Genomic DNA, 27,007 nt, shown 5'->3' with positions numbered 1-27,007 from the left:
ATGTAGAGAACATGCTACGCTAAGTCCCCTGTAACAATAAAAATAAGTCAAATACAGGAAATTGCTGCTACAACGTGATAACCTCTACAAGAGTACACAATTGAATGAAGGTGACATTTTACCCCTTCTTTCTAGAGCCTGGTTTTCACCATGTCAGACATAGCAAGCGAGTCATCCTGCTGTCCACAATATTAGATGCTAGCTCACTAATACAAAGCATACAAATATAAATTGCATTTGCTAAATGAATAAAGCCACACGCTACCAATAGTATTTGCAATTCATTTTTCTGTTACACCATGACAAGTTTTGGTGTGCTTAGAGTTTTGGATAGCTGAGCAGTTTGCAGTATTTTTGCAATCCAACAATAGTTTCATGATTGTTTCTATATAAGAAGTAAGATATATAGTATTAGTGATGGCTACGTAGAGCAACAAAATCATCTGTTTTCTATAAAGGACACCTGACGTGAGAGGGATATATGGTACTATAGTTTAATTCTATCGGCTCTCTGCTTTAAGATGATAATGGGCTTGATTCACAAAGCGGTGCTAACTGTTAGCACGCCTGTGAAAACCCCCTTAGCATGTCTTTTTTACGCGCGCACTGCACAGAGCGCTCTGTGCGAAGTGTCCATTAAAGCCTATGGGACTTAGCGCGCGCACAGGACTTTGCGCGCGTAAAACTTTGCGCGCGACCCGATTGAGAAATCCGGTGCTAACCTACTTAGCACCCTGGTTAGCACGTCTAAAGACTTTAGACGTGCTAAGTAGGTTAGCACTGCTTTGTGAATCAAGCCCATAGAGTTTAGAGTGTCTTTAAAGTGAACCTTAAAGGGATACTGTAGGGGGGGTCGGGGGAAAATGAGCTGAACTTACCCGGGGCTTCTAATGGTCCCCCGCAGACATCCTGTGCCCACGCAGCCGCTCACCGATGCTCCGGCCCCGCCTCCGGTTCACTTCTGGAATTTCTGACTTTAAAGTCAGAAAACCACTGCGCCTGCGTTGCCGTGTCCTCGATCCCGCTGATGTCATCAAGAGCGCACAGTGCAGGCCCAGTATGGTCTGTGTCTGCGCAGTACACTCCTGGTGACATTAGCGGGAGCGAGGACACGGCAACGCAGGCGCAGTGGTTTTCTGACTTAAAGTCAGAAATTCCAGAAGTGAACCGGAGGCGGGGCCGCAGCATTGGGGAGTGGCTGCGCCAACACAGGATGTCTGCGGGGGACCATTAGAAGCCCCGGGTAAGTTCAGCTCATTTTCCCCCGACCCCCCTACAGTATCCCTTTAAGTGTAAAAAAGAAAAAAAAAAAAAAAAGAAAAAAAAAAAAAAAAAAATTTTTTTTACTCACCTGGGGCTTCCCTCAGCCCCCTGCAGCTGATCGGTGCCCTCGCCGTGTCTCTCCGATCCAACCGTCCCCGCCGGCGGCTACTTCCGGTTTCGCCGTCAGGACTTGACATGCTGGGAACGCGAGTGATTCTTCACGTTCCCAGCCACAATATCTCCCCCTATGCTGCTATTGCGGCCTTCCTTGCCACAATAGCAGTATAGGGGGCGATATTGTGGCTGGGAACGCGAAGAATCACTCCCGTTCCCGTCCTGATGGCGAAACCGGAAGTAGCTGCCGGCGGGGACGGGAGGATCGGAGAGAAACGGCGAGGGCAGCGATCAGCTGCAGGGGGCTGAGGGAAGCCCCAGGTGAGTTAAACTTTTTTTTTTTTTTTTACTTAAGTGCCTCTTTAACCTCCTGAGCGGTAAGCCCGACACTGTGTCGAGCATGCCGCATCAGAGGTTTTGCTGGCCTCAGGTGTCCTCCAGTTTAAATCTAATCGCTTTAGTGGCTTTATTAGAAGTTAGCTAGCACTAGGCTAGCTTGTTTAGGTTGCCAGCACCCCCAATCCAGCCACTTATATGTTACCCAGCCTGGCTCCAGAGATCACCGCAGCCTCCCCACACAGCTCCGCTCTTCTCTATGGGGAGGATCGGGACTGCGCATGATGACATGTATGATCCTCCCCATAAAGAAGAACAGCTATGCAGGGAGGCTGCACGATCGCTGGATAGAGGCTGGGTAATGTATATAGCGGCTGTATCTGGGGGATCAGGAGGTGCCGACGACCTTAACAAGCTAGCCTAGTGCTAGCTAACTTCTGATAAAGCCACTAGATTATAGACTGGAGGACTCAGGGTAGCAAAACCTCCTGAGCGGTGTAACACTCTGGGGGTTAAAGCATCACAGCAAAGGCTGTCAATACTTATGTACATGTGCTGTCTCAATTTTTTTTTTTTTCAGATTTAAAGAGTTTTTTATTTTGAAAAAGATATTTTAACAATGATACAAAACACAGATAGCGCTACATATTGCGCTCTTTATATAAAAACAGAATATACCTATTAGGTGACCAACCAGTGTCACCTTTTATCTATAAACAGAGCACAATATGAATTAAATGCAGAATTATTATCAACAGGACTTTCTGTAGATTATTTAAACACTATTAATATCATTGAAGTGACTTTACTGATTCACATGGCTGCCCCCATGTGAGCAAATCGAGAAACTAGCACTGAGGAGCTTCCATATAAGCTTCTGGTGAGACGGAGGCCCATAGGGAACATACACTCCGGCAACACCACTACTTGCTACGCTTACTAGTTTCTAGTCAAGAAGGAATATGAGTTTTCCTGTTAGAGCTAAAACATAGAATTAACATGGGACAAAACAACATATAGAGACATTGAAGAATATACAACGGGACATAAAGATAAGACAATGAAAGAAAGAGAAGAAGAAGAGAGTTGGCCAGCTCTGTGGGGACGAGAAACCACGAGTATATTATAAAAAGAGGGAGCCTAAATCCCCGAGCGCCCCTATCTGTGCTCAATCAGAACGCTCCAATGTCAGAGTGTCAGAGATTGTGTAGGTGATTAAATTTCCAACAGGCGTTTGTATTCCTCAGATTCAGAGAATTCAAACCAAGGCCTCCATGTCTTGAGAAATTGCTCATTTTTCAGATGGATGGACTGCGTTAGGTCCTCCATGCGTTCAATTGATTTAATCTCAAGCAGCCATTCTGAAACCGTGGGGGCCTGGGTTGACTTCCAGTGCCTAGCTATAATTATGCGAGCCGCATTTATCAAATGTTTGGAAAGAGATCTTTTATAGCCTCCAAGGCTTCTTGGTGTGTTATGTAAAAGGTAGTAGGCGGGGTCAGCAGATGCCTCTACATCTGTAACCTGTGTAATGATGGTCTTTACAGAATCCCAAAATGGGGCGATGGCAGGACAGCTCCAAAATATGTGTAGAAGGGTGCCTGTATGTGCTGTGCATCTCCAGCACAGAGGACTAGTGTTTGGGTATATCCGATGTAGCCTTTCTGGCGTGTAGTACCACTGCGTTAGAAGCTTGTATCCTGATTCTTGAATTCGGGCTGACGTGGAACTTTTATGCGCCAAAATTAGGATCTTCCGCCATTGAGCATCCGTGAAAGTCTGGTTTAGGGCAGCCTCCCATTTGGTTCTCAACCCATTGGGAATCGCGTGGTTTGCGATAAGCATGGCATAAATTTGTGAGATCGCCTTAGTAGCATATCCCTCTTCATTACACAGCTTCTCAAATGGCGTGAGATCCCGCGTTAGGTTTTGTCTATTACCTATACTGAGTAAATAGTGTTGGAATTGTAATAGGGACCATGGATCTAAGGCAGGTTGGTTTAATCTGGCCTTCAACGCAGTAATACTCAGCCAGGTGCCCCCCTCTAATAAATGTTGGGCTCTCAGTGGCCGAGTGCCCATCCAGTGTGTGTAGGCAAGTCGGTTCGTTCCCAGAGGGAACATTGGGTTGTCTAGAATAGGGGTCATTGGAGAAGGCCATGGTGAGATCTGTGAGAGCTTGTTGGCTTTGAGAAATGATTTTACAGTGTCCGCTACAAGGGGATAAGACACTCCAGGCTCCACTCTGCTTCTATCTATCCAAGGAAGGCTGGGAAGGAGAGGGCAGACCAAGTCCCGCTCCATCCCAACCCACTGTTTTACCTGGTCGTGACGGTGCCAATCTACTATACGAATCAACAAGGCGGCAGTGTGGTACATCTGTAGGTTTGGGAGGGCCATCCCTCCTTGTTCTTTGGGGAGTATGGTTAGAGTGAATTTTGTTCTAGGGGGCTTGCTTCTCCAGATAAATCTCTGAAGGGATTTGCGAATTTCGCGAAAGAAAGAGACTACAACAGAGATTGGGAGTGCCTGAAAGATATATAAAAATCTGGGCAGGACATTCATTTTAATTATGTTGACCCGGCCAAACCAGGAGAATTTCGCCAAGTCCCATCTCAATAGGTCTGTTCGGATTGTGGCCAGGAGAGGGATATAGTTAAGCTTAAAGATCTCAGAGAGAAAGCTCGGAATCTTGGTTCCCAAATAGGAAATTGCTTTGGGTGCCCACTTAAATGCGAAATTGGTCTGTAGAGACAGCTTTACATTTGAGCTCAGACCAACATCTAACGCCTCACACTTGTCATAATTGATTTTTAGATTAGCTAGTTGGCCATATAACTGGAACTCCTTTAGTAGATTAGGGACAGAAATATGGGGATTGGAAATATAGAAGAGCATGTCGTCTGCGTAAGCAGCTATTTTGTGCTCTGCCGATGGGAACCTTATCCCTGTAATATCGGTGTTTGCCCTTATCCTACGGAGTAGGGGTTCTAATGAGAGGGCGAAGATAAAGGGGGAAAGTGGGCACCCCTGTCTTGTCCCATTTGCGATATTAAAAGGTTCCGAAAGTTCTCCATTGACCTTAACCCTGCCCGAGGGGGAAGTATACAGCGCCATTATCCAAGAAAGCATGTTATGAGGTAACCCTACATGACCCAGAGTGTTTCTGATGAACTCCCAGTGGACACGATCGAAGGCCTTCTCTGCGTCTGTGGATAATAACATCATTGGGAAGGCCTCCGACCGTGCCCGATGGATCACCGCCAAAGTCCTAATTGTGTTGTCTCGGGCCTCTCTTGTAGGTATAAAGCCCACCTGATCAAAGTTGACCAGCTGGGGCATTAGGGGGGATAATCGGTTGGCTAAGATTTTAGCGTACAATTTCAGGTCTAGGTTGAGTAATGAGATGGGACGGTAGCTGGGGCATAGATTGGGGTCCTTACCTTGTTTATGCAGCACAGTGATATGTGACATAAGCATGTCTTTTGGGAATGAGACGGGAGACTCTGGGTCTGATAAAGCGTTGAAGGCTCTTAGTAAAGAGGGGTGAAGGATTTCCAGAAACTGTTTATAATATTCTAGGCAAAAGCCATCCGGGCCCGGGGCCTTCCCTGAAGGGGATTGAGTAATAGCAATTCTGAGTTCGTCTAGAGAGATTGGATTTTCCAATTCTTGTATCTCGGCTTCGGACAAGGTGGGCATACCCGAGTCCCTTATGTATTTTTGGATTTTGTTAGATAGGGTGGAGCAGGGCCCCCTAGACACTACCCCCGGCAAATTATAAAGAGAGTTATAATATTCACGAAATATTTTTGCTATTGATAGTGACCTATGGTGGATTTTAGAGTTGTTATCCTGGATAGTGGGTATATAATTTGAGGTCTGTTGGGTTTTAAGAGCGCGGGCTAACAATCTGCTGCATTTATTCCCAAACTCATAGTAATGACGTTTGCAGCGTGTCGCTGCAAAGCGTGCTTTATAGAATAAGAGAGATTTCAGTTTCTCTCGCTCCACTGTAAGAGTTTCCAAATCAGATCTGGACAGGGAGCCCTTATGTTTGAGCTCCAATCTATGAATCTCAAGGAGAGATTTATCAATTGCTTCATTCCTTTCCCTTTTAATTCTACTGCCCTCCTGTATGAGCACACCTCTAATAACGCATTTATGCGCTGCCCAGATAGACATAGGAGACACCTCTTCACTAGTATTGATGTCAAAATATGATCTCAGTGCCCTTTCGATCTTAGAGGCCACGGTATGGTCCTTCAGGAGGGAAGTATTTAGGCGCCATGCAGCTGGGCCTCGTCTACCCTCCAAAATCTGGAAAGAGGCTTCTACCGGGAAGTGATCTGAGATAGGGCATGTCCCTATACGGGCATCTGAAGCCACCGATAGAAGATTATGGGAGACCAGTAGAAAGTCGATGCGAGAGTATACTCCATGTGTGTTGGAAAAGAAAGTATAGTCCCGCTCTGTAGGGTTGCAAATCCTCCAGAGGTCTACCAACTGTCTTGCCCTAAGGGCTAATTTACACTTGTTAGCTATTCTGTATGGTAATGCAGCTCTGCCGGAAGACGTATCCAGGGCAGGATCCAATGCTACATTGAGGTCCCCTCCCATGATCAAATCCCCTTCAGCGAATGAGTCCAGATTCTGTAGAAATCGTTCTAAGAATGTCTGTTGGCCAGAGTTAGGGGCGTAAAAAGAACCAAAAGTAATCATGCGGTTATTTAAAAGGCCTTTTACTAGGATATATCTACCCTCAGTATCTAAGCACTGCTGTACCCGGGTTAGGCAGATCCTGCTCGAGAATAAGATGGATACGCCCTTGGTTTTTGAATCTTTGGATGTGCTATGGAATGCCTGAGGAAAGCGTCTATCACCTAACCGGGGATGATCAAGTCCACGGAAATGAGTCTCCTGGAGGAGAGCCACTTGGACCCTGTTGCGGTGCAATTCTGAAAGAAGAGCGGAACGCTTCTCTGGTATATTCAGACCCCTGACATTGAGCGTCTGTACTTTAAGTGTAGCCATAGTGGCGCTCAGGGAGGATATGCCAAATTGACTCCATGGGTCTCGACCCAAGAGCCGGCCTTAATAGCAGAGATAAGGAAGAAATATATAGAGAAAAAGAGGAAGAGACATAGAACATTAACACAGACAACATTTGGAGCAATTGCTCCAGAGTATGGCACTCAGGGAAGAGAACCTCCATGAGAGCCATCGCCCAGATTGGGACAGTTCCTCCCTCAACAAAAGGAGAGAAGGAACCCAAATGGCCCAAGTAGGGGAGGGGAGAGAAACGAACCTCCTTGGAGAACAGGTCCCGCCCCTCCCGGCCACATTAACAATATGTGTGGGTTAAACCATATAACAGTAACTAGGAGTGAGCCTCCCCTATCAAACATCCCCATAGAAAGATCTATACATGATACGGGTCTTTATGTCGGGCCTCTCCATGTTAACATCCCCCAGCCCCCCCACAACAAGGATGAGACTCCGTGCTTTTGCGTAAAAGGACATTCTGTCATCCGCCTTCGTGCTCCCAGCCGACCTCCTATAAAAGCGAGCGGCTAGGTGCAGCCAGGACGCCTCTCCCCGACAAATCTACCAGGCCTTCCCTCGTACCCCCTGCGCCCCCCCCCACCAGGTCCGGAACCATTAAACTATGGTCCATGTCCAGCAAACCCCCGGGCCCATTCCCAATGTGGGAAAAGCTATGAATGCATTTACATGGTAAATATAACTGGCAGGCTAACTGCTTAAGCTGGCACATGCAGGTTGGTCATATTATAGTGAAACCATCTACTCACTACGCACTTAGACGGGTGGGATTACATTGCTTATATGAAACATTATACCTGTCTATGTGCATATGTAATAATCAAATATGAGGCGAGTGTCAGAACATATATCATGCTAAACATTTGTACCTTATAGATAATGACCATCACAGCTCTAATTATGAGATACTTAGCGTTATAAGAAGAGGGTATGCTGGGGTGAAGACCGACCCAAATCTGGGCGAGTGCATGTCCTTTAAGGATCATTTATAAATGGGCCCGGGATATTCCCCCTACGAAACACAGTTCCAAGTCCGTGAGCTGGTAGAATCCGAGAACCAGTTCGGAGAATGAGCGGGAGGCACTTTCGGAACCTGACCGTCAGGAGGGCCCTGTATGATAGAAGCTGGGGCCGGTAAGGGAGAAGTTCATCCCAGCTAGTCGGGGAGGCATTCTACTGACTGGGCTAGAGTACGTTGGAATGCCATGTGCTCATAGTTCGTCGTGGGGATGCCTGAAAAGATGCAGGGAGTAGTACTTACTCTATCGCATTTTGATCGGGTTGTAAGTTCCGTGGTCTTCTCGCTCTCTGAGGGAGGGCGAAGTCACGATCATCAGGTCTCCACTCGGGTACTGTGACAGACTGAATTCCCAGTGTTTTGAAGAATTCTGCTAGGTCCCTGGGGTGTCTGAGAGCTGCCGCTTTATCTCCCAGGCGAGCATGGAGTTGAAAGGGGAACCCCCAGTTATAGGAAGCTCCAGCATGTTGTAAAGCCGTCAGAACTGGCTTCAGAGCCCGCCTCTGTGCCAATGTGAAGGGGGCAAGATCCTGATATAGCGAAATGGTGGCACCATCAAAATCTACTGACCCTGTAGAGCGAGCTGCAGTCATTATGCGCTCCTTCACTGCGTAGTCATGGATCCTACAGATCACATCTCTTGGTGGTTCCGAGTTCTTTGGTAATGGGCGCAGCGCTCGATGGGCTCTGTCCATCTTGATGAGGGTGCCCACTGGTCTGTTGAGGAGATTATTAAAGATGGCCTGTAAAGAGGGCTGAAGATCCTCCAGTCTAGTAGCCTCCGGGAGACCCCGGACCCGTATATTGTTACGGCGATTTCGGTTCTGGAGGTCCTCTGTCTGCGCCCTCATGTCGCTCTGGATGAGCGCCTGGCGATCATTAGCTTCGCGGAGACTTGCTAGCTCGGATTTCAAGGAGGCCACTTCAGTCTCCAGGCTCGAGACTCTCTGGACGGTTGAAGCTATGTCTGAGCGCAGGGCAGCTATTTCCGTTTTCGTGGAGCATACTATGCGCTCCGTCTGCTGCTGCATATCTTCTTTGGTGGGCATCCCCTTCAGGTATGTCCATAAGTCCTCTAATGCCCGATTACTCACGGAGGAGCCAGGAGAACTAGTAGGAGAAGGGCCTGATGCAGCGGTGTCGGCCATCTTGGTATTTGTGCTTCTAGTAGTTCTCGGGGTGAAGAAATCTTCTAAGAGGGTCTTGGTCGCCTTAGGTGTTTTAAAGTGATCTTTTTTAGATGATTTGCGTCCTCTTCTGCTTGCCATACCACTCAGGGGTGTTGAAAGGGAGAATAAAAGGCTTAAAAGTTGATTTCTGCTAGTATGTGGCCGGGAGCACAGGAGAAACACAACCTCACGCGGCCATGTTGCGCTCCGCCCCTCAATTTTTTTTTTTATTTTTAATAAATTTGCAAAAAACGTCAAGTAAGCTTTTTCATGCCATCATTATGGAGTGTTTTGTGTATACTTCTGAGGGAAAAAAATTAACTTAATCCATTTTGGAATAAAACTAACAAAAATGTGAAAAAAGTGATGCGCTGTGAATACTTTCCGGATGCACTGTATTTAACCACTTGAGGACCGTGGGCTTTACCCCCCTTAAGGACCGGCCACTTTTTTCCCATTCAGACCACTGCAGCTTTCACGGTTTATTGCTCGCTCATACAACCTACCACCTAAATGAATTTTGGCTCCTTTTCTTGTCACTAATAAAGCTTTCTTTTGGTGCTATTTGATTGCTCCTGCGATTTTTACTTTTTATTATATTCATCAAAAAAGACATGAATTTTGGCAAAAAAATGATTTTTTTAACTTTCTGTGCTGACATTTTTCAAATAAAGTAAAATATCTGTATACATGCAGCGCGAAAAATGTGGACAAACATGTTTTTGATTAAAAAAAAACCCATTCAGTGTATATTTATTGGTTTGGGTAAAAGTTATAGCGTTTACAAACTATGGTGCAAAAAGTGAATTTTCCCATTTTCAAGCATCTATGACTATTCTGACCACCTGACATGTTTCATGAGGGGCTAGAATTCCAGGATGGTATAAATACCCCCCAAATGACCCCATTTTGGAAAGAAGACATCCCAAAGTATTCACTGAGAGGCATAGTGAGTTCATAGAAGATATTAATTTTTGTCACAAGTAAGCGGAAAATGACACTTTGTGACGACAAAAAAGTTTCCATTTCTTCTAACTTGCGACAAAAAAAAATTAAATCTGCCACGGACTCACCATGCCCCTCTCTGAATACCTTGAAGTGTCTACTTTCCAAAATGGGGTCATTTGTGGGGAGTGTTTACTGTCCTCGCATTTTGGGGGGTGCTAATTTGTAAGCACCCCTGTAAAGCCTAAAGGTGCTCATTGGACTTTGGGCCCCTTAGCGCAGTTAGGCTGCAAAAAAGTGCCACACATGTGGTATTGCCGTACTCAGGAGAAGTAGTATAATGTGTGTTGGGGTGTATTTTTACACATACCGATGCTGGGTGGGAGAAATATCTCTGTAAATGACAATTTGTTAATTTTTTTAACACACAATTGTCCATTTACAGAGATCTTTCTCCCACTCAGCATGGGTATGTGTAAAAATACACCCCAAAACACATTATACTACTTCTCCTGAGTACGGCGATACCACATGTGTGGCACTTTTTTGCACCCTAACTGCGCTAAGGGGCCCAAAGTCCAATGAGTACCTTTAGGATTTCACAGGTCATTTTGAGAAATTTCGTTTCAAGACTACTCCTCGCGGTTTAGGGCCCCTAAAATGCCAGGACAGTATAGGAACCCCACAAATGACCCCATTTTAGAAAGAAGACACCCCAAGGTATTCAGTTAGTAGTACGGTGAGTTCATAGAAGATTTTATTTTTTGTCACAAGTTAGCGGAAAATGACACTTTGTGAAAAAAAAACAATAAGAATCAATTTCCGCTAACTTGTGACAAAAAATAAAATCTTCTATGAACTCACCGTACTACTAACAGAATACCTTGGGGTGTCTTCTTTCTAAAATGGAGTCATTTGTGGGGTTCCTATACTGTCCTGGCATTTTAGGGGCCCTAAACCGTGAGGAGTAGTCTTGAAACAAAATTTCTCAAAATGACCTGTGAAATCCTAAAGGTACTCATTGGACTTTGGGCCTCTTAGCGCAGTTAGGGTGCAAAAAAGTGCCACACATGTGGTATCGCCGTACTCGGGAGAAGTAGCACAATGTGTTTTGGGGTGTATTTTTACACATACCCATGCTGGGTGGGAGAAATAACTCTGTAAATGGACAATTGTGTGTAAAAAAATCAAAAGATTGTCATTTACAGAGGTATTTCTCCCACCCAGCATGGGTATGTGTAAAAATACACCCCAAAACACATTATACTACTTCTCCCGAGTACGGCGATACCACATGATTGGCACTTTTTTGCAGCCTAACTGCGCTAAGGGGCCCAAAGTCCAATGAGTACCTTTAGGATTTCACAGGTCATTTTTGTTTCAAGACTACTCCTCACGGTTTAGGGCCCCTAAAATGCCAGGGCAGTATAGGAACCCCACTAATGACCCCATTTTAGAAAGAAGACACCCCAAGGTATTTCGTTAGGAGTATGGTGAGTTCATAGAAGTTTTTATTTTTTTGTCACAAGTTAGCGGAAATTGATTTTAATTGTTTTTTTTTCACAAAGTGTCATTTTCCGCTAACTTGTGACAAAAAATAAAATCTTCTATGAACTCACCATACTCCTAACGGAATACGTTTGGGTGTCTTCTTTCTAGAATGGGGTCATTTATGGGGTTCCTATACTGCCCTGGCATTTTAGGGGCCCTAAACCGTGAGGAGTAGTCTTGAAACCAAATGTCACAAAATGACCTGTGAAATCCTAAAGGTACTCATTGGACTTTGGGCCCCTTAGCGTACTTAGGGTGTAAAAAAGTGCCACATATGTGGTACCACCGTACTCAGGAGAAGTAGTATAATGTGTTTTGGGGTGTATTTTTACACATACCCATGCTGGGTGGGAGAAATATCTCTGTAAATGACAATTGTTTGATTTTTTTTACACACAATTGTCCATTTACAGAGAGATTTCTCCCACCCAGCATGGGTATGTGTAAAAATACACCTCAAAACACATTATACTACTTCTCCTGAGTACGGCGATACCACATGTGTGACACTTTTTTGCAGCCTAGGTGCGCTAAGGGGCCCAACGTCCTAATCACAGGTCATTTTGAGGCATTTGTTTTCTAGACTACTCCTCACGGTTTAGGGCCCCTAAAATGCCAGGGCAGTATAGGAACCCCACAAGTGACCCCATTTTAGAAAGAAGACACTCCAAGGTATTCCGTTAGGTGTATGGCGAGTTCATAGAAGATTTTATTTTTTGTCACAAGTTAGTGAAAAATGACACTTTGTGAAAAAAAAAAAATCAATTTCCGCTAACTTTTGACAAAAAATAAAATCTTCTATGAACTCGTCATACACCTAACAGAATACATTGGGGTGTTTTTTTTCTAAAATGGGGTCAGTTTGTGGGGTTCCTATACCGCCCTGGCATTTTACGGGCCTAAAACCGTGAGTAGTCTGGAAACCAAATGTCTCAAAATGACTGTTCAGGGGTATAAGCATCTGCAAATTTTGATGACAGGTGGTCTATGAGGGGGCGAATTTTGTGGAACCGGTCATAAGCAGGGTGGCCTTTTAGATGACAGGTTGTATTGGGCCTGATCTGATGGATAGGAGTGCTAGGGGGGGGTGACAGGAGGTGATTGATGGGTGTCTCAGGGTGTGGTTAGAGGGGAAAATAGATGCAATCAATGCACTGGGGAGGTGATCGGAAGGGGGTCTGAGGGGGATCTGAGGGTTTGGCCGAGTGATCAGGAGCCCACACGAGGGAAAATTAGGGCCTGATCTGATGGGTAGGTGTGCTAGGGGGTGACAGGAGGTGATTGATGGGTGTCTCAAGGTGTGATTAGAGAAGGGAATAGATGCAAGCAATGCACTGGCGAGGTGATCAGGGCTGGGGCCTGAGGGCATTCTGAGGGTGTGGGCGGGTGATTGAGTGCCCTAGGGGCGGATAGCGGTCTAATCTGATAGGTAGCAGTGACAGGGGGTGATTGATGGGTAATTAGTGGGTGTTTAGGGTAGAGAACAGATATAAACACTGCACTTGGGAGGTGATCTGACGTCGGATCTGCGGGCGAACTATTGGTGTGGGTGGGTGATCAGATTGCCCACAAGGGGCAGGTTAGGGGCTGATTGATGAGTGGCAGTGACAGGGGGTGATTGATGGGTGGCAGTGCCAGGGGGTGATTGATGGGTGGCAGTGACAGGGGGTGATTGATGGGTGATTGACAGGCGATCAGTGGGTTATTACAGGGAAGAACAGATGTAACTAATGCACTGGCAAATTGATAAGGGGGGGTCTGAGGGCAATCTGAGCGTGTAGGCGGGTGTTTGGGTGCCCGCAAGGGGCAGATTAGGGTCTGATCTGATGGGTAACAGTGACAGGTGGTGATTGATGGGTGATTGATGGGTAATTAGTGGGTGTATAGAGGAGAGAATAGATGTAAATACTGCGTTTGGGTGGTGATCTGATGTCGGATCTGCGGGCGATCTATTGGTGTGGGTGGGTGATCAGATTGCCCGCAAGGGGCAGGTTAGGGGCTGATTGATGGGTGGCAGTGACAGGGGGTGATTGATGGATGATTGACAGGTGATCAGGGGGGATAGTTGCATACAGTACACGGGGGGGGGGGTCTGGGGAGAATCTGAGGGGTGGGGGGTGATCAGGAGGGGGCAGGGGGAGGGATAAAAAAAAAAGCGTTTACAGATAGTGACAGGGAGTGATTGGTGGGTGATTAGGGGGGTGATTGGGTGCAAACAGGGGTCTGGGGGGTGGGCAGGGGGGGGGGTCTGAGGGGTGCTGTGGGCGATCTGGGGCAGGGGGGGAGAAATCAGTGTGCTTGGGTGCGACATAGGGTGGCTGCAGCCTGCCCTGGTGGTCCCTCGGACACTGGGACCACCAGGGCAGGAGGCAGCCTGTATAATACACTTTGTAAACATTACAAAGTGTATTATACACTTTGTATGCGGCGATCGCGGGGTTAACATCCCGCCGGCGCTTCCGTATGGCCGGCGGGATGTTGCGGCGGGTGTACGGAGACAGGCGCCGGCGGAGGATCGCGTCACGGACGACGCGATCGCTCCGCCCATGCCCTTACAAGGACCGCCGCCTCTGTGGGTGAGCTGGTCCTTGCGGGCTCCACTTCACGGCCGCCCCTGTGCGTTAGGCGGTTGGGAAGTGGTTAAGGCCTGGTGCACACCAAAAAACGCTAGCAGATCCTCAAACTGCTAGCAGATTTTAAAACGCTTTTTCTTCTTTTTCTGTAGCGTTTCAGCTAGCGTTTTGCGGTTTTGAGTAGCGGTTTTGGTGTAGTAGATTTCATATATTGTTACAGTAAAGCTGTTACTGAACAGCTACTGTAACAAAAATGCCGGCAAAACTGCTCTGAACAGGCGTTTTTCAGAGCGGTTTGCGTTTTTCCTATACTTAACATTGAGGCAGAAACGCATCCACAATCCAAAAAATGCCTCAACCCGGGAGTATGCGTTTCTGCAAAACGCCTCCCGCTCTGGTGTGAACCACCCCATTGAGATACATTGACCAAGCGGCTGCAAAAACGCTGAAAAAGCCACTCGGTGTGCACCAGCCCTCAGTCTGTATTGTGTTTTTTTTAAGCATGTGAAAAATGTTAAAACTAGCCTGGCCGCTAGAGCTTCAATTTCAGTGCAAGAGGTAAAAGAAATAAAGGGAACCTGTGATGAGAGAGATTTGGAGGCTGACATTTATTTCATTTTCAACAATGTAGATTGCAAAGTAAATTTCCTGGCAGCCCTGCTGATCATCAGCCTGAGCCTCTAATACTTTTAGGCATAGACCCTGAACATGCATGCAGATAAGCTGTTATGACTAAAGTCTGACTATATAAATCACATGCTTGATTGAGGTGTGTGATTCAGATAATTATGGCAAAGAGCACAAATGCTGATAGTGTTGTATGACAGATACAGCCAACAAAGAAAGTGACAGATTCTGTATCTGGGTGCATCTCTCACCTATTGTACAGGGAGCGTTTTTTGGCCTCCGCTTGTCCCCTACCTCTTATTGACCTGTTTTACTGATGGCAGCAGGCCTTACGGTTTACTAGAGATTAGTTGGGATTACTTGAATTTGTGCTCTTCCTATAGTGTTTTTGACCTGCACATGTGTGTGATTCAGACACTGCTGATGCCAGAAAGATCAGAACTGCCAGGCAACTGGTTTTGTTTAAAATGAATTAAATATGGCAGCCTCTATATGCCTTTCACTTTAGCTACTTTCACTAATAACTGTTGATTTTAATTAAGCAGCTTAAGGCAATGTAGTGGTATGTGTAATTAACAATTTACAACTTAACATCTCATAATGACTCTCAATCCAGAACTCTGACTAATTCCATCAACACTGCTATCAAGTTACAGATAAACAAAATTGGCTATAAACATCTTCTAAACTTTGTGCAAAAATATAACTTAAGCTATTACATTTAGTCCAAGGGAACAATTTGTTAAGATCAATTACATACATTTGATATAATGCAGCCATCTACCAAAATAAACTGATAACTGGACTTGCAGTCTGATTGGCCCATAATGTGCTAAAGCTGAAAGCTATTAATCATGTTAGTGGCTGCCAGGCTGATATCAGATCATGGACAGAGACACATGCCAACCCCAGATGGTCTTCCCTCCGGCACACTGCACTAGACTTTAATCAGATGTGAAGCTGGTGCCTCTTTTATGTGATTCAATTCCTTCAACATAAGCCAAAAAGGAAATGCCTCCCCAATGACTCCACAAACATGAATCCCAAGGAGGAATAGCTTAATGATACTTTATGTTGGTATGAAATTCACTATTGCTTCCCACACAAATTACTAAATTATGGTAATAATAACAAAGTGTTATACACTTTAAAGACATTGGGCCAAAAACCAATGATGAGTTTTAACAGAAGGAATCCCTAAAGAAATGTTTCTGCCTTTCTAGAAATTTCATATTATAAGGCAGCTTAACAGACAAGAGAAACTTTTCAGTCAAAAGGAAGAGCATATAAACTGGAGTTAATTATGAACGTCTAACAAAGTATAGTTGGATAAAACCATAAATGTTTGCACTTACCGATCATTCAGTGTAGTATAACTTAACAAAGGAGGTCTAACTATGCTCCGAAACATCGCGGTTATGCATTCCCTTATTATGAAGTCATTTAGGGACAGCACAGTGGCCTAGTGGATAGCACTACTGAAAACCAGCCAGGGCAATATCTGCACAGAATTTGTATGTTCTCCCTGCGTCTGTATGGGTTTCCTTCAGCCACTCTGGTTTCCTCCCACACCCCAAACAACATACAGATAAGTGAATTAGCTTCCCCTTACAATTGGCCATAGACTATGATGGACATAAGCCTATGGCAGGGATTAGATTGTTAGCCTCTCTGAGGAGTTAGTGATAAGACTATATACTCATTAAAGTGCTGCAGAAAATGTCAGCACTATATAAATGCTTAACATTAACAATAAAATTTGTCTGCAGTGCTGTGCAGACATAGCACTGGTACATTGAAATACACCAATTTTTGCTGTTGAGAATCTTCATATATTCTACTGTTAATAAGAAGTAAAGCAGGTGAAATGATGAGATAAACATATAGGCAGGTAAGCAGACGCTTACAAACATCATTACCCGGTTAAATTGATTAAATGTCTCTCCTAGAATTGTGCTACGCACAAGCAACTCTGCTCTGTAGGCTGCATTTCCAGTGGGTGTCATGTCCATTTATGAAATGGACACGGCACCTGTGTTGATGTGAATTCGCATTTCAATCACTTTAGCTGTGCCATACACGCTACAGGTATTCGGATGCGTTTTGTAAAAACTGCAGCATGCATCATTTTTTTTCCACCCGCGTTGCGCATGCAGCCTATTGATGGCAATAGGCTGCATTTCTGCATCCGAAAACGCATAGGGAGAACGCCTGCTAGTAACGTGTTGTGGAAAAACGCCCTTAGGTTCCCACCAACAAGCAGATAAGTGCTAGCTCATTAAGAATACGCTTTAATTGACATATGCAGTAGGGATATTACCCTAAGAAGCTTCAGTTTCAAGTAGAGAACCAGGGACCATTACTGTACTGACCCTGAGTGTCAAGGCAATATTACTAACCCATGGTCATGCCTACTGGGCTTCTCTAAAGCCTGGTACACGCCATGCAATTTTCCATCAGATAGATGGTCGATAGATACTCTATTTTTTGGACTATAACACTAATTCTTTTCTCCCCCAAAAGTGGGGGAAAAAAAGTCACTGCGCCTTATAGTCCAAATGCAGGGAGTTCCTAACTTGTGAACGACCTGCCAATACGAACCTCCAACCCGCTACAATGTCGGGGACTCCCTATACTGTGCCCATGCAAAGGAGGACATAGGGGGACAAACAGAGAACACGGGGACACAGAGGGCATAGAGGAGGGCACAAGATGGACAGAGGCGGACACGAGTACACAAGGGGGACAGAGGACACACAAGAGGTACAAAGGGGCATGAGGTACAAAGGGGGCATAATCCACAAGATGCCCCTTCACCATGGATGCACCAGGCTTAGTATATTATATATATATATATCCTCTGTCCTCTAAACCTAGGTGCTTCTTATGGTCAGAGGTGTCTTACAGTCTGAAAAACATAGTAATTTCCGACAGATCCAATTTCCAATCATTTTTGTGATCGATTTTCAGATTACTTCTATGCAAATCGATCAGAAAAACTATCGGAACTCATATCAGACCTGTTGGAAATTATCTATTCCACCCATCTATCTGACGGGAAATTGCATGGTGTGTACCAGACTTAAGAGATGCCCCCTTACAACATATGACAAAATCTGTTAGCAGTCTTTGCAAAGACAAGGAAACTGCTATGCTAGTTTGTCAAAAGGGTGGGCATGGCTAAGCAACAAAACTTGTATTTTGTGGAATGGGTTGTCTGTTTTTAAATATTTTTTTTTATGTTGCTCTATTATAACTTCTGCTACCTTTGCCGACAATGTGTGTTTAATTTTTACGCTTGCAGTTACAACATTCACTAAAAAAAAGAAAAGACATGTTAAACTTACCTGATTTATGCCTGTGGAAGATATTTTAAATGACTGTAACTTCTGTTTCAAAAGTTCTGGATCACTGTGCCTAAAAGGACACCCTAAGAAAAAAGAAATATTTTAAATGAAAGATACGATATCATTGATGATACTGATTACCTGATTAACAGTATAAAACGTAATGATGATAAATAAAAACAAACTCTCCAGGCTAGAGACTGCTATATTTTCCCCTCAAAAACTGTTGTTGTTTTTTTATGTGCCTCAGAGCAATTAAGATTAAACATTTTCTTGGAGCGTTACAAGAGGAACAAGTCTATAGACAATCCCCTACTTTCAAATGATTCAAGTTACAATGCTTCAGAGATACAAGCAAAGTGGATAACGTTTTTTATTACATATTTTGTTGTTAAATATTACTGTATTGTATAAACTCTTACAAATTGCTAAAACACTATTTAAAAGCACATTGACAAAAACCAAAACATGTTTATACTTTATGTCTAAATCCAAAGTTGTTAGAAAATAAATTATTTAACCACGCATCTCAATGTTTAACACAGGACTCAACTCTCAAACATATTCAACTTTCAAACAACCTCTTGGAATGAAACCCGTTTGTAAGTAGGGGATCCTCTGTATTGTTTTTTGGTTTGGAAATCAAGATTTTCTTTTGTTTTAAGTTTCACAAATGCACTTCAGTTTTATACCTGTTTCCTTAAAGAGACTCTGTAACCTCAAAAACCTCCCCTGGGGGGTACTCACCTCGGGTAGGGGAAGCCTCCGGATCCTAATGAGGCTTCCCACGCGGTCCTCTGTCCCACAGGGGTCTCGCTGCAGCCCTCCGAACAGCCGGCGACTGTGCCGACTGTCAGTTCAATATTTACCTTTGCTGGCTCCAGCGGGGGCGCTGTGGCTGCTTTCCGCTCCGAACTACACGGAAATACCCGATCTCAGTCGGGTCCACTCTACTGCGCAGGCGCCAGAAACTTGCGCCTGCGCAGTAGAGCAGACCCGACGGTGATCGGGTATTTCCGTGTAGTTCGGAGCCGACAGCCGTCAGAGCGCCTGCGCAGGAGCCGGGAAGGTAAATATTGACGTCATCTTTCACAGAGGGCTGCAGCGAGACCCCTGAGGGACGGAGGACGACGTGGGAAGCCTCATTAGGATCCAGAAGCTTCCCTCACCCGAGGTGAGTACCCCCCAGGGGATCTTTTGATGTTACAGATCCTCTTTAACATGAAAGCACTATACCGTTTTATACCTCCTTACTGAAAACATCTCTTACTTCCTGACAAAATAACCCCAATAAGCCACAAAGGAATCAACTGCAATGAAAACCGCTAGCAAAATCCAAAGCTACAATAAAAAAATTCAAGTTAAGTCAAAAACAAAGTTAAACCGAGAGTCCAATACAGTGTAAATGCAGATAACCAAAGTTCTAGCAGAATTCTAAAATCCATATATATATATACTCAAAATATGGGTGATCTCTTAGGCAACTACAGGTCAGTTGCATTTTCATCAATGAGGCTTAAAGGGAACCAGAGATGATCTAAAGAAAAGATGTTATACATACCTGGGGCTTCCTCCAGCCCCATACGCACGGATCGCTCCCACGCCGCCATCCACCGCAGCCCGCAACTACGAGAACCGGCTCCCGTCACTGTCATCAGAGCCAGGCTACGCAGGAGAAGTGCGCCCTCTACGTATCTCTCCAGCGGCTGCTGCAGAGATATGCAAAGATCGCACTTCCCCTACGCTAGACTGGCTCCGACGGCAGGCGGGCAGCGGTGGATGGCGTCGTGGGAGCGATCCGTGCGTATGGGGCTGGAGGAAGCCCCAGGTATGTATAAAATCTTTTCTTTAGATCATCTCTGGTTCTCTTTAAAGGGTCATTGGACGGTTATATTCTATTATCAAGTTCTCAAAAGCAAAGGTTCCTCAAAATTTTTGAGCCTAGTTCTAATACCAATTGTACTGGAATATGATCTGAGATTCCTCTTGTGAGGTGATCAATTATGTTTACCAGATTCTGCAAAATTTTAGTCCTTTCCTGTGTGTAATGAATGCCTCATAACATCGGGCATATAATGGAACTCTTGCTATTTTCTTTCTTATGTAAACAACTGAGATAATCTCAACTGCTAATAATAGATGAGCTTCAATTTAGACTTTCTATGTAAATAAATCATGCTAATTAATTAATTAACCGGCAGCTGGTTACTTTACCAACAGTTTATTCAACTGGCTAAATGTGAAATCAACGGAAATTTGCATTGACGGAACCGCATCTTTACTGCGAAAAATTGGACTCTCATTGTTTGATGAATAGCAGTAAGCAAGAGAATATCTTATTTGAAAAAAGAAGAAAATAAATTACTAATCTCATTGTATTTGATATATTCTCAATAAAAATATTGAAACAGAAAAAGTTTAATATTTTCTAATATAGTGTATGCGAATGCTATATGTGCTGAATGTATCTGGGGAAGTAAATGGCAGATTAAATTGAAGTTAACTGAGGGTTGACACACTACCACGGTCAGTTATACCTACGAAATTTCAGCCAGAATTGCCAGGAGAATTGCTCGGGATGCAAAAAAAAAAAGCCACAAATAACTTCAGTTGACAACTAGGCTTCTTAACAGAAGAGAATTGTGGATTTTTCGAGATGCACAATAAGGAGGCATTTGAATAATAATGGACTGTATGGTCGAACTACCTGAAGTAAGCCATGGTATGCCAAAGGTAACAAAATAGCCTGCTTAAAATATGCCAAACAGCACCTAGACAAGCATCAACACTCCTGTAAAAAGTAATCTGGAGTGATCAGACCACAATTTATGTTAACAAACACAGACAATATGTTTGCAGAGGAGTTAACAAAGACTATGACGAAAAGTACACTATCCCTACTGCAAAGCATGGAGGTGGGTCTGGTTAAAGTTGGTGCCAAGAAAGCAGGAAAAAAAGTAAAGCTTTTGGAGTGGCCTTTACAGTCTACTGTCCTTATAAGCTTTGAGCCACTTTGGATTGATCTCAAATGTGCAATTCACACAGGAACTGGAGCATTTTGCCAAGAAAAATGGGCAGTGTTACCATCTGAGAAAGTTAAATCCATCACTCTCAACTATCAAATAAAGACTACAAGCTGACACTGATGCTAAAAGGAAAAAAGAGGGAGGGTACACAGCATTAACAACTAAGGGTATGCCAATTTTTGACAATCTCAGAATTTCTTAGTAGTTTGGTTTTAACAATTTCATTATTTTGAGATATCTCATAGTTTATTATAATTTCAATATAAATTAAGAGGTGTTTCAGCATTATTATCCATGGGTTCCTTATTTTTTCTGCCAGGGCTTGTAAAGTTATGAGCACAACTGTATATTCCCTATGTACAGGATGATGGTCCTTTGTAGTCCAGCTGGGGAGAAATTTCCCCCTAGAGAATTTTGCTCCACCTGGATAAGGGTACTAAAATTACCGAGAGGTTAAATTTGATGGACAGGTCTCTTTTTCTAATCTTGTTGCCAAAAGATGTTACCATAATAATTAAACAGTTTAGTTGAATACTAAACCCAGAGTATGATCAGAGGTAATCCTGAGCAGGAAGGGTGTAAAAATATACTGGTATATTTCATGAAATGACTTACCATGATAATCTCCTTGGCTTGGTGGATTTGACAAAATAATTTTCATGCAACTGTATGGCGTATAGTCAACCCTCTTCCCTTCCTTTCCATAGTTGTGGCGAATGGAATAAGCATATCCTTTGTCAAACTGAAAACAAATACTTTTCTTTAGTGTCTTTATGCTAGACAATGTAAATATCAAATTATTATTTGCTAGAGGATACTAAATACATAAAAAGCATGCCTCACAACACTTAATTTCAGAAGTCCCTATCTCTGCATCTATCACAGGACTGAGACAATGCAGGTAGAATAAAGACTTTCACAGATTTAAAACCAAGTAAGTGCAATCATTTTCAGCTAGAAAGTCCTGGACACAACTCCTGAACCTCACCCAGAAACCTGTGAGGTAGAGTATCTACAGTAGGTTGTTGTACTATTGGGAGTGGTCACCTGTGCATCACTCATGCTCTACCTGTGCTTTGTCACTACCCCTTCTCTCCAGTATATGAAACTACCAACTATGGACTAGTGCGACTTCTCCCAAGCTGTCCTTCCAGTATGTCCAAAAGGAAAGGATTTTATAAACTTCTGAAAACTTTATTTGAAGGATTCCTGGCTATCCAAGTAAATGTATCCTACTAAAGCAGGCATGGGCAAACTTGGCCCTCCAGCTGTTAAAGAACTACAAGTCCCACAATGCATTGCAGGAGTCTTACAGCCACAGTCATGACTCAAAGGCAAATGCATTGTGGGACTTGTAGTTCTTAACAGCTGGCGGGCCGAGTTTGCCCATGCCTGTACTAAAGTAACGTAAACAATCTAAAACTGCTGCAACATCTCTCTAAAATGATGTACGAAATACCGGTTGAATGATTCCTGGATTTGTAAAATTGTAAAATGCAAAGTGCATGTCAAAATGTGGGTTTTTTGTGTACTGGTATGCAATTTTTGCATTCTCATCAAGACCTACATTTAACCTCCCTGGCGGTAACCCAGAGCTAAGCTTGGGCTAGCCGCCAGGAGCTAAATGCAGAGCCATGGAGCGCAGCAGGCGGTTTTACTCACCTCCTGGGGGATACAGATGCAGGAAGCCATTCTACTACCTCCCCACTGAGGCTCTGAATCACTCTGGTGAGATTGCCATCAATGATCTCACTACAGAGTTACAACACCACCCGGAGGACGGTGGTGAAATTGCAGCACTGGAGCCCAGGGAGGTGAGTGAGAGCAGGGGCTGCTACAGAGACTCTGGCGGCATTTTTTTTTTCTGGTTTTAGGGTTGGAAACGTTCAGAAAAGACCCTTACATCCAGAAATAATCATACTGCCAGGGATGGCAAATTAGGCACACCAAAAATACAGCATGCAGTGCATTTGTGATTCATGCTGAAATCTATAGAAAATCTGTGTACAGTGTGTGGGCAGCTAATAGACCTCTCTCTAAACAGGGATGGTCGCTCTGGTGGCCATCTATTAGTGTATAAACACCTTATGATATGACCTAGTTAACTCTACAACTAGTTTACTCTGCTTGGACACAAAGTGTACATTTCTCCCAGAGTAAAATGCATCATAAATTATTTTTCCTATGTTGTGGTCACTTACAATAAAGAAATAATTGAGAATCACCCATGAGGAGATAGACTAGACCCAAAACCGTCAGATCTGTTAGATTTTCACTGCTTACTGTAAGTGACAGTAACATAGGAAAAAAAATTAAAGTGCATTTTTCTCTAGGAGAAATGTATATTTATATGTGTGTTTTTTAAATTCTATAATTTTTTGCAATAGTCTTTTAAAGAGACTCTGAAGTCTCCTAAAATCCCACTTTTTATTCAACATTTAACTTCAGGACTATAAGCCCTGCTAAAACGCCACATCCCCGTAGCAGAAAGCTCTTTACAAACCCCCTAAATACCCTGGGCTAAATGCGGGGATCGATTCCTAGTAGAGGCAGAGCTTAGGGATGTAGCTCTGCCTCTACTCGCGTCAATTCCCGCCCCTCTAAGTCTTCCTTCACTGAAAGGGGCAGGGGAGAGGCGGAGATCCATGGGAAATTGACGCTAATGGAGGCAGAGCTGCAGCTCAAAGCTCTGCCTTCCCGGGCAGCAAAATTCACGGCCAAGAAAGTCGTGGATTTTTGCCCCAGTATTTAGGGGGTTTGTAGACGGCTTTCTGCCGCAAGGATGCAGCGTTTTAGCAGGGCTGATAGTGCTGAAATTAAATGTTGAATAAAAAGTGGGATTTTAAGAGGCTTCAGTGTCTCTTTAAAGGGACTCCGAGCAGTGCAGAAACTATGGAAAGATGCATATCATTTTAAAGCTCTCTTTCTCCTCTTTCCAATGATATATAAACTGCCGCCCTACACCTTTTAGTTTTCGCTATTTTCGCGATTGAAATTGCAGCGGCCGCGATTTCAATCGCGAAAATAGAGAAAACTAAAAGGCTAGGGCGACAATTTAGGTGTCGCCAGAAAGAGGAGAAAGAGAGCTTTAAAATGATATCCATCTTTCCATAGTTACATTGTATTACACAGGGTGACTTTTTCCTAAAGTCAGCAGTTACATTCTGCTGAATGGAGCTGCTGACACTGGGGAAAGTGTCGTCCTGTGTAATACAATGTAACTATGGAAAGATGGATATCATTTTAAAGCTCTCTTTCTCCTCTTTCTGGCGACACCTAAATCGCTGCCCTACGCCTTTGAGTTTTCTCTATTTTCGCGATTGAAATAATCGCGGCCGCAGCAATTTCAATCGCGAAAATAGCGAAAACTAAAAGGCGTAGGGCGGTGGTTTATATATCATTGGGAAGAGGAGAAAGAGAGCTTTAAAATGATATGCATCTTTCCATAGTTTCTGCACTGCTCGGAGTCCCTTTAAGTTGGTAAATTTAACTTGGTAGCAAAACTTCCACAGAAAGCAGAGATTAACATAAGCGTTTTCACTTCTTTCTATGGCTACCAATTCCTATAAGCCAATTTCTGGCATAATCACTAAATGTGTGGCATCACCCTTTGAGACAAACCTGAAAGACACAGATAGTGTTTCTACAAATATAACAAGCATTGTATATCACAGAGAGCTGATGTGAATACTGGGTTAACTGGAAAGCAAATTATCCAGAAAGTGCTATGATATGTAAAGTGCTTTCAAGCCATGAGCACCATCTGCAAATTGATGGATACTGATCAAAAACTTTCATTCTGCATTATTTATTCCTAAATGGAAGGGAATACATTTCCAAGTGTTTACAGTGCTGAGCACAACCCAAGCCTGGGACAGCTGCTAAGAAATAACATTTTTCCCTCGTCACAGATTTCTGATATTCAAAAACAAAAACAGTTTAGCTCTTTCTCCACAGTCCGCCACAGTAATTCAGCGTATTACTAGATAGTGATGACATTTTGTTTATCCAGCTATCATATTAGCGAGACATGAAATTCATAATACCTTAATGCCATTTTAAATCAGAAGCTCGCAGACTGCTTGCAAAAACAGTGACATAACAGAGGAATTATTCCTGCTCAGTCGTTCAATATATTATACTTTAAATTATCATAAGCCTTTGTATTTGCATGTTAAGTGGAGCAGGGAAGGCAACTTTTCAGTGGTGGAGAGTTCAAGAAAATTAATCTTCATATTAAGTGAGTGGCTGGTCAGCTTGTGAGCTTAGAAGTGAAGTTGTCACCCATAAAACGTCTGGCTTTGCCTTTGAGCAGTCAACCTTTACTGCAGATCTTACTTGCTTCTGCCATGAACCAAAATTATTCAGTAATCTAATGAGATGTGCTGTACAAATAATTATCCCCAGAACAGAACAGCCGTACTCGGCAGAAACAGATGGGATACTACCATGCTTATGAATATATAATTTACAGCCAGCAAAGGCACTGAATAAACAACAGGAGAATAAACTCGTCTGTTACAAGACGCTAGTGTAGTTGGAAGGAGCAGTCAATCTTCCACTTTCATGCGTTCAGTCATAGAACACCCTTTATGCCAGCAAGAAGCCATTTAAATGTGCAATAGTAGAGATGCAAACTACATTTACTATTAAGTAAAAAAAAGTTTGAAAATTGAAAATGTTTTCAGGAATCTATTTTCTTCAACACAAAACAGATACAAGACAAACAATTCATAATAAATGGGACAGGTAGCTTTTCATTGGCAGGGCATGTTCTGAAATGAATGAACTGGTGCAGAATGATAAGGGTGGTGCACCCTTATAAATGGAGTCATGTGACAAATACATGTGCCCACTGAAAAATGTATCAATATATAAGGGACTATGTGGAGCTAGGCTGAGGATATTCATTGGTCCTACCAATAAAGCCGATTTGGATTAAGGTGTCCACTAATAGTCACATTTCTAGGGAAAAATCGTTTCAGCAATCAGATAATCCTGATCTGATGTGATTGGATGTAAATAATCTTCGTTGATAGGCACATTCAATTACGTATGATTATAAAAACCGTGGTGATTTTTTTTGTCGGTTGTGATATGTAGGAAGCAAAGATTAGTTCGTTGAAGGTGTAGTGAACGATGTACTACGATATTTCACTTCCAATCAGGATAAACTGATCGTGGAAATGATTTTTTTCGCTAGAAATTGGATCACTAGTGGCCACCTTATGGTGTTATTTACACTATAAAGTGCATGGCACTGCATAGCAGCTATGCAGCCAGCTTCTTCTCCCTCTGCAATATTGGGCATGGCGGAACTGGGTACTGAGGCCTCCCATGTCGTCATTGAGGGCTTACTGGAGAGTGCACCGACCGTCTGTGAGGCTTTGCATGGCGTGGCGTCCTCCCGGTTCGAGCTGCCGGTGCTCCAACACTTTATCCTACACGTCGAACTAACCTACATCCCATAGACTTTTACTATCCCTTCCCCTCCCCCAACCCTAACCCCTAACCCTCCTGGTATACGTTTGATAGTGGATGTAGGTAAATTCGACGTGTAGGTTATCACGTCGGAACACCGGCCAGTGGTGGGGGTAATCCTGTACAGGAACCTTTTGCTCGATGTGCGGGGACTCTGATGGAGCGCACCACAGGAAGTGACGTCGCGGCAGCTGCCTGTGAGCAGAGGAGATCGGCGTCTCATGCTCCAGCCGCACACAGTTCTCCAGGCTCACCGCCATTGTCACAGCTAACAGCGGAGGAGATCTTTCAACGTGCTAGGGAGCGTTACAGCACTCTTCCCACCGCGGACTCCCTCTCTGTTCCTGGTCCTCTGCAATCCAGCAATTCTATTAAGGGGGTGAGTGATTTGCACCATATGTCTAATATGTCGGCTGCTTACTCTGTAGCACCACAATGTTTGGGTGCTGTGCCAAAGCGTCCACATGGGACTAATATACCAATGCCTGTCTTA

The 27,007-nt window shown here is 43.9% G+C and overlaps 1 protein-coding gene across 2 annotated transcripts in view; it reads right to left on the bottom strand.

Moving 5' to 3' along the window:
- The window catches only part of PRIM2 (DNA primase subunit 2), a 297,272-nt gene that overhangs the window by 25,658 nt on the left and 244,607 nt on the right, over window positions 1-27,007 (bottom strand). For both annotated transcript variants that reach the window (XM_068281428.1, XM_068281429.1), the window contains exons 11-12: window positions 21,649-21,775; window positions 18,008-18,090 (exon numbers count right to left, since the gene is read on the bottom strand). In XM_068281428.1, the coding sequence (XP_068137529.1) occupies window positions 18,008-18,090; window positions 21,649-21,775 (210 nt within the window). The remainder of the gene's footprint in view (window positions 1-18,007; window positions 18,091-21,648; window positions 21,776-27,007) is intronic.

This window comes from Hyperolius riggenbachi, chromosome 4 (genome assembly GCF_040937935.1).
Source record: "Hyperolius riggenbachi isolate aHypRig1 chromosome 4, aHypRig1.pri, whole genome shotgun sequence".
Classification (NCBI taxonomy): Eukaryota; Metazoa; Chordata; class Amphibia; order Anura; family Hyperoliidae; genus Hyperolius; species Hyperolius riggenbachi.
Note: the sequence above shows the minus strand (reverse complement) of the source record. Positions and strands in the feature narration are given on the sequence as shown.